Source organism: Sinocyclocheilus anshuiensis, unplaced genomic scaffold (assembly GCF_001515605.1).
Source record: "Sinocyclocheilus anshuiensis isolate Anshui unplaced genomic scaffold, SAMN03320099.WGS_v1.1 scaffold99, whole genome shotgun sequence".
NCBI classification, from domain to species: Eukaryota; Metazoa; Chordata; class Actinopteri; order Cypriniformes; family Cyprinidae; genus Sinocyclocheilus; species Sinocyclocheilus anshuiensis.
The window spans coordinates 481,108-489,608 of record NW_015552547.1 but is presented as its reverse complement, the minus strand read 5'-3'; the positions used below and the strand labels follow the sequence as shown (position 1 = coordinate 489,608).

The 8,501-nt window shown below is 39.8% G+C and overlaps 3 protein-coding genes across 3 annotated transcripts; 1 reads left to right on the top strand and 2 right to left on the bottom strand.

Annotated features, from left to right (window-relative positions):
* Positions 1–6: 6 nt before the first annotated feature.
* On the bottom strand, positions 7–713 carry LOC107664285 (ribonuclease P protein subunit p20-like). The gene has a single exon (XM_016454808.1). It carries the CDS (start codon positions 702–704, stop codon positions 216–218), a length of 489 nt encoding a protein of 162 aa, XP_016310294.1. The 5' UTR covers positions 705–713; the 3' UTR covers positions 7–215.
* A 5-nt stretch (positions 714–718) lies between these two features.
* Positions 719–2,986, bottom strand: LOC107664267 (ribonuclease P protein subunit p20-like). Its single transcript, XM_016454793.1, has 3 exons — positions 2,823–2,986; positions 854–1,248; positions 719–769 (listed from the first exon to the last, which is right to left on the bottom strand). The coding sequence occupies exons 2-3, from the start codon at positions 1,226–1,228 to the stop codon at positions 719–721; spliced, it is 426 nt and encodes a 141-aa protein (XP_016310279.1). The 5' UTR covers positions 1,229–1,248; positions 2,823–2,986.
* Positions 2,987–3,144: 158 nt separating this feature from the next.
* LOC107664282 (N6-adenosine-methyltransferase subunit METTL3) lies at positions 3,145–8,174 on the top strand. The gene is made up of 11 exons (XM_016454806.1): positions 3,145–3,382; positions 3,735–3,922; positions 4,072–4,527; positions 4,612–4,787; positions 5,041–5,254; positions 6,352–6,539; positions 6,919–6,957; positions 7,053–7,161; positions 7,534–7,599; positions 7,698–7,810; positions 7,953–8,174. Exons 1-11 carry the CDS (start codon positions 3,280–3,282, stop codon positions 8,062–8,064), a joined length of 1,764 nt encoding a protein of 587 aa, XP_016310292.1. The 5' UTR covers positions 3,145–3,279; the 3' UTR covers positions 8,065–8,174.
* Positions 8,175–8,501: the final 327 nt, after the last annotated feature.

Genomic DNA, 8,501 nt, shown 5'->3' with positions numbered 1-8,501 from the left:
GCACATTTCCTTTCTGCATTCTTTCTCAAATGAAACATTCAAGAACACCACAGCAATTAATTAAATAAGCTTCAGGCTGAACCAGAACAGAAGTCATACAAAATAAAACAGACATCACCTTTAACCCACTCTCACTCACACACACCACGAACATTACATTAATGTTTATGAAGTCTTTGAAGTTGCCATTTGTTGTGTTAATACTGATACTGGCTCTATGCGTTGGGATGAAACACCCTGATGTGTATCGCGGAGTTATTACGGGTGCGTGTCAGCGGCTCCCCCGCCTCATCCAGGTCATCGGGCTCCAGATCATCTATGAGCTCTACAGTGGATGTGTTGGCCGCCAGCTGCAGCGCACCCTGGCTGGACGTCTGGAGCTGCAGGGCGATGTTAATGGCCCGGTTGATGGCCAGCCCCAGACCGTGGATGCAGATTTCCCTATGAGCGTCCAGAAGTTTCTGACACCTCGCCAGCTGGGCCTTTAAGTCTGTTTTCATGTTGACGTAGACGTCGTTCCGTCGTTTGGGCAGTTTGCGCGGCAGACGCTTGCGGAGGGTATACTCCAGCGGGTCCATCTCAAGCGTTGAGCCCTCTGGGGTGGGCAGCACCATCAGCTTGTGGGGTACAGAAGCGGACACCGGGCTGCGTGGCTCGGCCATGTCAAAACACGGGAAAAGCACTGTACCAAAAGAACAAGACATCCGTTAATCAACGTTTAATGATGATCTGTTTTTTTTTCAGCGAGTGAAAATGACACACAGCAGACCTGTGAACACTCACAAATGTTCTAAATTGGCACTAAGGTTAGCAGCTGAATATATAAACATATTCTTTTTTTTTTTTTTATTGCAATTGAAAGAATATCGGGCTCCAGATCATCTATGAGCTCTACGGTGGATGTGTTGGCCGCCAGCTGCAACGCACCCTGGCTGGACGTCTGAAGCTGCAGGGCGATGTTAATGGCCCGGTTGATGGCCAGTCCCAGACCGTGGATGCAGATTTCCCTATGAGCGTCCAGAAGTTTCTGACACCTCGCCAGCTGGGCCTTTAAGTCTGTTTTCATGTTGACGTAGACGTCGTTCCGTCGTTTGGGCAGTTTGCGCGGCAGACGCTTGCGGAGGGTATACTCCAGCGGGTCCATCTCAAGCGTTGAGCCCTCTGGGGTGGGCAGCACCATCAGCTTGTGGGGTACAGAAGCGGACACCGGGCTGCGTGGCTCGGCCATGTCAAAACACGGGAAAAGCACTGTACCAAAAGAACAAGACATCCGTTAATCAACGTTTAATGATGATCTGTTTTTTTTTCAGCGAGTGAAAATGACACACAGCAGACCTGTGAACACTCACAAATGTTCTAAATTGGCACTAAGGTTAGCAGCTGAATATATAAACATATTCTTTTTTTTTTTTTTATTGCAATTGAAAGAATAACAACAGTTATGAAGTAACATGGGGCTAACGGACATCACATGAAGTTATACAAGCTACACAAATTAACAAGATATACCAATGATAAAGAAGAAGAAAAAAAAAGAAAGTCTTTTAAAGATAGCTTACAATAGACTGAAGAATGTTAAAAGTTTTAGAAGCCTTTGAGTTCAAAGGATTTGACATATTCTTAGAAGTAAAAAGGGACTTTATATCAGATGAAAACATTCTAAAGTTAGGTTTGCAATGAATGGTTCTGGCTTTATGAAGGTGAAATTTACCCAGAAGACAAAGCAATAAAACAATATGTTCCAGATTAATGTCCTTGGAATGAAAATCTGACAAAAAAACAAAAAGATAGATTCTGTTATTTCTATCATTTTGTTACAGCAGGAAAAAATTAACATGGTAACTTCTGACCAAAAAGACTTGGTGAATGGGCAATAAAACATATGTAGAATAGATTCTTCATCAGTATTACAAAATGAACACATTGAGGATATATTCTCAGAAAATCTGCTCAAAAATAAATTACAAGGGTAGTATCTATGAGCAATTTTGAAATGGAGTTCTTTAATTTTACTTGGGATAAATAGCCTGTGAGGAAAGGTCCATAAGTTTTTTAATTCAGAGTTCGGATAACAAATCCTCCATTTAGATTGTGCTTTAGAGGGGCATCCTGGAGTTGAAGAAAGAGCATTTCTAATAAAAAAGTTATTGCATTTTTTTATCTAATACATAAACACCATTAAATGCAAGTGTAGGAAAATGGTTGTTTACACAGCCATAACATAAATGCGCTTTAAACAAAGTTTTTAAACTGACAGGGATACTTTTAGTCACCTTATTAAAACCTCTTAGTGAGATTGATGCACCTTTCAAAAACACAAAATCAGAAAAGGAAAGAAGATCCCCGTCATATTCATTATTTGTTTACATATCAGTTAGTACAAAATAGCTAAATTAACGGCGACTGATTCATTAGCCTTAAAAGAACCGACTCATATGAGTCAATCGGTTCCGTAATCGGACTAACGTTACACCGTATGTTATTGATTCATTAAAAAGAACCGACTCATAATAGTCAATCGGTTCCGGAATCGGACTAACGTTACACCGTATGTTATTAATTCATTAAAAAGAACCGACTCATACGAGTCATCGTTCATGAATCGTTTTGTACACCGGTCGATCGCGCTGTTTGTTTCGCTGTACATCGTTGCGGCGCTGCTAAACAGAAATAAATGAAACACTACTACTGTTTTCCGTTCCGTAAACATTCGGTTCTGGCATTTCTTTTAACGGAACCTCAGTTCCCTAGAAATAACTAAGTCATTATCGATATGCTACGTTCATTTATATAATATTTTTGTTTTTGAGCGTGAGTAGTACCTTGAATTAGATGAGCTTGTTTTTTCGGCCGCACTCTAGCTGGTAAATAAATGAATCTGCGTATTTGCAGCTTTCTCTCCTCACGTACCGGAAGACCTCTCACTTCCACAGGAACTGATACCTAAGCCGCTCTGTTTGATTACATAATACACGCTGCTCTATTCTTGGATGAAACGTATATATATTTTTAATTTCGTATATTATATAATTATAAATTAATCACAATAAAATAAACTGTGTCTCAGTGCCAATTTGAAAGTGAGCATTGCTAAAATTGCGATTATTGCGTCGTCAGGGTCTTTTATTTTGAAATTCAGTTTAGGGTTTTTTATTTTGAAATTCAGTTTAGCGGCGTTGTTACTCCGCGCTGGATTACTATAAGTGAACTGAACTTTATGAAATATCTGTTTAATTTCTCTGTTTTTAAATTTACTGTTTATCTAGTTTCATTTAAGCCATGTCAGACACATGGAGTCACATCCAGGCGCACAAAAAGCAGCTGGATTCCCTGCGAGAGAGGCTGCAGAGGAGAAGAAAAGACACAACTCAACTGGGCATCGGTGTGTTGATAAACTACATGCTGTGAGATCTGCAAAACTATTAACTGTACCATAAATAGCATTTGATTTATTTGTTAAAAAAAATACTACCTGGATATGTAATGAGAGTCACCATTACACACCATGTTGTTCATACATTCAGCTTTATTAGCTTGATATCAGATGCTGAATATAGAGACCACACAGGATTCTGTCAGAAGTGTGGCATCATGATGCTGAAACTGTAACTTTAAATGCATGCCAAAGAAAAGATGAATCAGGTTTCAATCAGGTTCAGAAGTGATATTAGTGTGTCTATGGTGCCACCTACTGCACGTGCATTTTTCCAACAATTAGTTCTGGCTTTTAACAGAGATTGGAGGTGTTGAGGGTGGGTCCGCAAGGAGCGACAGCCCTGGACCGGTGCTTCAGAGTCCTCCGCAAGTGGAAGTTGAGCAGCCTCCAGACCCGGAACTAGAGGAGAAGCTGCTGGGATACCTGTCTGAACTGAGTCTTTCTCTCCCAATTGATTCCCTAGCTATCACCAACCAGCTAAACACAGTAAGACCTGTGTGCATGCTTGTGTATACTACCAGCCAAAAACCTGGACATGTACTCGTTATTACTATCTCCTGCATTAGAGAAAAAATAGTAAAGTTGTTTTGTCTTTCTGTCCTTCTCACTCTCCCTCATTTGCTACTTTGACTCAGTCGGAGTCTGCAGTTTCCCATGCCTGCATTCAAAGTCTCCTCCTCAAATTTTCTGCCCAAGAACTTATTGAAGTTCGGCAGCCATCCATCACTGCCTCCTCGTCCTCTTCCTCCTCCACCCTTGTCACTTCAGTTGACCACACCAAACTATGGGCTATGATTGGCAGCACAGCCCAGCCACAGAAAACTGGCATTAAAAGAAAAGGAGAGGACATCATCCATCAAAAAAGAGCCCCAGGCTCCTCCCCTTTGCTTCAAGCACCATCTTCACCTCCTAAAAAATCCTCTGCTTCACTGGGTCCTGCCTCGAACTCGCAGCTTCCTGGATCCTCTGGGGTCGGAGGGGGCGGGCCTGAGAAAAAAGGCCGGAGCAGCAAGGTGCAAGCATCTCATCTGGACATGGAGATTGAGAGTCTACTGAGCCAGCAGTCCACTAAGGAACAGCAAAGCAAAAAGGTATAATAATTAAGTAGCAAGTCAGTAAAAGCCTTGTGCATTCATGTGTATGTGGAGTCTGATGTATGTTTACTTGTGCCTCAGGTGAGCCAAGAGATCCTAGAGCTGTTAAACACCAGTTCGGCAAAGGAACAGTCGATTGTGGAGAAGTTTCGCTCACGAGGCAGAGCTCAAGTACAGGAGTTCTGTGATCATGGGACGAAAGAAGAGTGTGTGCAGTCGGGGGACACTCCTCAGCCCTGCACCAAGTTGCACTTCAGGTCAGTTCACAGACACTATAATAAAAATTGTAATTAAAATAAATAACCATATAAAATGCCTATAAACTAGAATAATAATAGTCTAAGAATTAACTATATAATTATACATTTAGAATTTGTAATAATAATCATCAATAATATTTGTATTTTATTGTCGATTATGATAATATTATCTGAACATATTATAAACAAATAATTTAGCCATTTTTTTACTTTTCATTTGTTGAATTATGTTATAATTTAACTTTCTTAGGCGAATCATCAACAAACATACAGACGAGAGCCTTGGCGACTGCTCCTTTCTGAATACTTGTTTCCACATGGACACTTGTAAATATGTGCACTATGAGATTGACAGCCCTCCTGAAGCAGAGGGTGACACATTGGGGCCCCAGGCAGGGGCCACTGAGCTTGGACTGCACTCCACTGTGGAAGACAGCAACGTTGGCAAGTTGTTTCCTTCGCAGGTAAAGTATCGTAAGAATTGACCTGTTCCACAGCTTCTATTAAGCTATAATATACAGTAATTGACTTGAAGCCGAAATTCACTGAAACCACTATAATATAGGAATAGACATGTTCTCTTGGGTAAGGTTGCACCAGTTCATAAGTTCCTACTCCTACTGGAATGTAAAGTCTACAATAGAGGCTTATCTACTAGCTAGCATGAAACTAACTCGGTGCTTTATTTGGTGGCACCATTCGTTCTTTAGGAATGTAGCTAATAGGTTGTAAGCTCTGGAAAGTTATGCATAGTCAAATGACGTGTACCCTCAGTGATCTAATAGCAGCTTTCAAATACGTGAGCAGAAGTTCTGTTGCAATGCCGTGAATTTCAGTTTATCTTTGATTTTAACTTATTTTGCCTCATGTAACTAATGCAGAAATGCATTTCCATTGTAATACAATAATACTTACTCATGAATAATGTAATGGGTATTTTTAATTAACAAGAATCAATAAGAAATGGCATATATTATGGTTGTTTTATTTGACATGCACAACATGGACTGATGCCCACATATACAATCTGAGTTTGTTGAGAACCGCTAACAAAGTAACTCACTTTTCCACGACATTCTAATTTATTGAGATGCACCTGTATGATTCACATATGTTTTCCCTCTCAAATTATAAGCAAGTGTAAATGTCAACATTATCCTCTATGTCTAAAGGATTGAAGTCTGCCGGGTTAAACAAGAGCTTACTGATGTAATTACACCTAGTTGGAAGCTTCTGTTAATATTCAGTGTAAATGTAGAGTTACGTTTGAAGTAAGTTTAATGATGCAACGCAAAAGTAGAAGTAGTGTGTAAGTTGTAACTTAGTCTTGTAAGTTTACATCAAAAATAGTTGTAACTTGTGTACAGCTGGTATAACTGGCCCTAGATGTGTTTCTGTCCTGTAATTGCTTTCAGAGCAATCTTCTTTCATTCTCACATTTGCTGTCACTGTTCTTGTATTTGTCTACATATTCAAAAACTAATTTTTATTAAAACTGTGATTGGCATTTTTATTTTGAGACATAACAAATATATGCCCTCTAACCTTATCCCCTTCTCAGTGGATTTGCTGTGACATCCGTTATCTGGATGAGTCCATCCTGGGGAAGTTTGCAGTGGTGATGGCCGACCCGCCGTGGGACATTCACATGGAGCTTCCATATGGAACACTCACAGACGACGAGATGAGGAAACTCAACATTCCTATTCTGCAGGATGACGGTTTCCTGTTCCTCTGGGTGACAGGAAGGTAGGGACTCTGGGGAGCGACTGAACACAAAGCTTCTTAAGACCCTTTTATCGAAGTGTAATAAGATTTTGCATCACTTTTAACACACTGATAAATGTAAACCTAAATACAAAATAAAATAATCTTGTAATAAAATCTGTGATTATATCACAGATGTTTTTGATATTCCAGCGTTACATTTTCCAAAAGCTTTTAACAACTTTGAACTCTGCACAGTTGATTAAATCTGTGTCTGAATACATTTTCCATGATCATATGCATGCCATAAGAAGAGGTATCTAAGAATAAATGATCTGAAAAATTGAAAAGAGGTTATGTAATGCCATCTTGGCAACAGTCCAAATGCAGGTCAACAATAGTTCATTTTCTGTCTTCACAGAGCTATGGAGCTGGGCAGAGAGTGTCTAAGCTTATGGGGGTAGGTGATTTTACATGTGGAAAATGTGATCGCGATCTCTTTAAATATAACTAAATCAGTAAACTAAATGTTTTTGTTTTCTGTCACTCAATTAGCTATGAGCGTGTCGATGAGATTATCTGGGTAAAGACTAACCAGCTTCAGAGAATCATTCGTACTGGAAGGACTGGACATTGGCTGAATCATGGCAAAGAGCATTGCTTGGTATGTGTGAGAATATACAGTACCGGTCAAAAGTTTGGGGTCACTATAGTCTGTTATGGTCACCAAGCCTGCATATATTGAATTGAATTGACCCTTCATGCTAATAGGCTGATTTGGTGCTCAAGAAACATTTATTATTACATTTGAAAACAGCTTAATATTTTGTGAAAATACATTATCCCTTACTTATACTCTCTCTCTCTCTCTCTCTCTCTCTCTCTCTCTCTCTCTCTCTCTTAAAAAAAAAAAAGTTACTGACCCCAGACTTTTGAATGTTAGTGTATAAGCAGAATTTTGTAACCATTTCACAATGAAAGAATATTACATATATTCTCTCTCTCTCTCTCTCTCTCTCTCTGTTTGTTTGTTCAGGTGGGAGTAAAAGGAAACCCACAAGGTTTTAACAGAGGCCTTGATTGTGATGTTATAGTGGCAGAGGTCAGTCATAACCATTATTACTGATAAAGCAGTGATGAATTTAAAGTCAGTGATGATCAGTGCACTAAAAGAACATCTGTCATCTGTCTACACAAAAGGTCCGCTCCACTAGTCATAAACCAGATGAAATTTATGGAATGATTGAGCGTTTGTCACCGGGTACACGAAAGATTGAATTGTTTGGGAGACCACACAATGTGCAGCCTAACTGGTGAGTCAGACGGTCAGGAACTTTTTTGATTTCCAAATCACTTACGTGACTAAGTGCACTTTTAAGTAATCAGATGTGCTGTTCTCTTTATTGCTAACTTGCTTGTTTTCGCTGATCTTTCGCACCCTGTTTTGTTTTCCAGGATAACTCTTGGTAATCAGTTGGACGGTATTCACCTTTTAGACCCTGAAGTAGTTGCACGTTTTAAGAAGCGCTACCCTGACGGAGTCATCTCCAAACCTAAAAACATGTGAGGAGTGGGCTAGTGAGAGAATGTACAGCTATTGGTTGAACTCTGCCACAGGATTCACGAGTAAAAGAACAAACTTTAATACCACTTTGCTTTTTAAAATAAAAACATTGAACCACATTTTTGTCGTCGTTCTATACAGACTGCTTAAAGGGGTCCTATTATGCTCTTTTACAAAGTCTTGATTTTGTTTTGGGGATGTACTAGAACAGGCTCTCATAGTAGGTTGTTCGAAAAACACATTATTTTTCACATATTTTATATTATTACAACACCTCTCTCCCCAGTCTGGAATGAACGGCTTGAATAGTTCCTGTATCAAATGAAAGCCCGCCTTCCGAAATACGAAATGTGCTGTGATTGGTTAGCTGGGTCAGTGTATGTTGTGATTGGTTAGCTGGGTCAGTGTGTGCTGTGATTGGTTAGCTTGGCCAGTGTGTG

Excerpts from the sequence above, each read along its gene's own strand:
- LOC107664285 (XM_016454808.1), bottom strand. The coding sequence starts at position 704 with ATGTCTTGTTCTTTTGGTACAGTGCTTTTCCCGTGTTTTGACATGGCC.
- LOC107664267 (XM_016454793.1), bottom strand. The coding sequence starts at position 1,228 with ATGGCCGAGCCACGCAGCCCGGTGTCCGCTTCTGTACCCCACAAGCTG. Across the intron at positions 770-853 it reads AGCCCGATATTCTTTCAATT|GTCTGCTGTGTGTCATTTTC; the intron begins GCAATAAAAAAA and ends GAGTGTTCACAG.
- LOC107664282 (XM_016454806.1), top strand. The coding sequence starts at position 3,280 with ATGTCAGACACATGGAGTCACATCCAGGCGCACAAAAAGCAGCTGGAT. Across the intron at positions 3,383-3,734 it reads CACAACTCAACTGGGCATCG|AGATTGGAGGTGTTGAGGGT; the intron begins GTGTGTTGATAA and ends GGCTTTTAACAG. Across the intron at positions 6,540-6,918 it reads TTCCTCTGGGTGACAGGAAG|AGCTATGGAGCTGGGCAGAG; the intron begins GTAGGGACTCTG and ends CTGTCTTCACAG.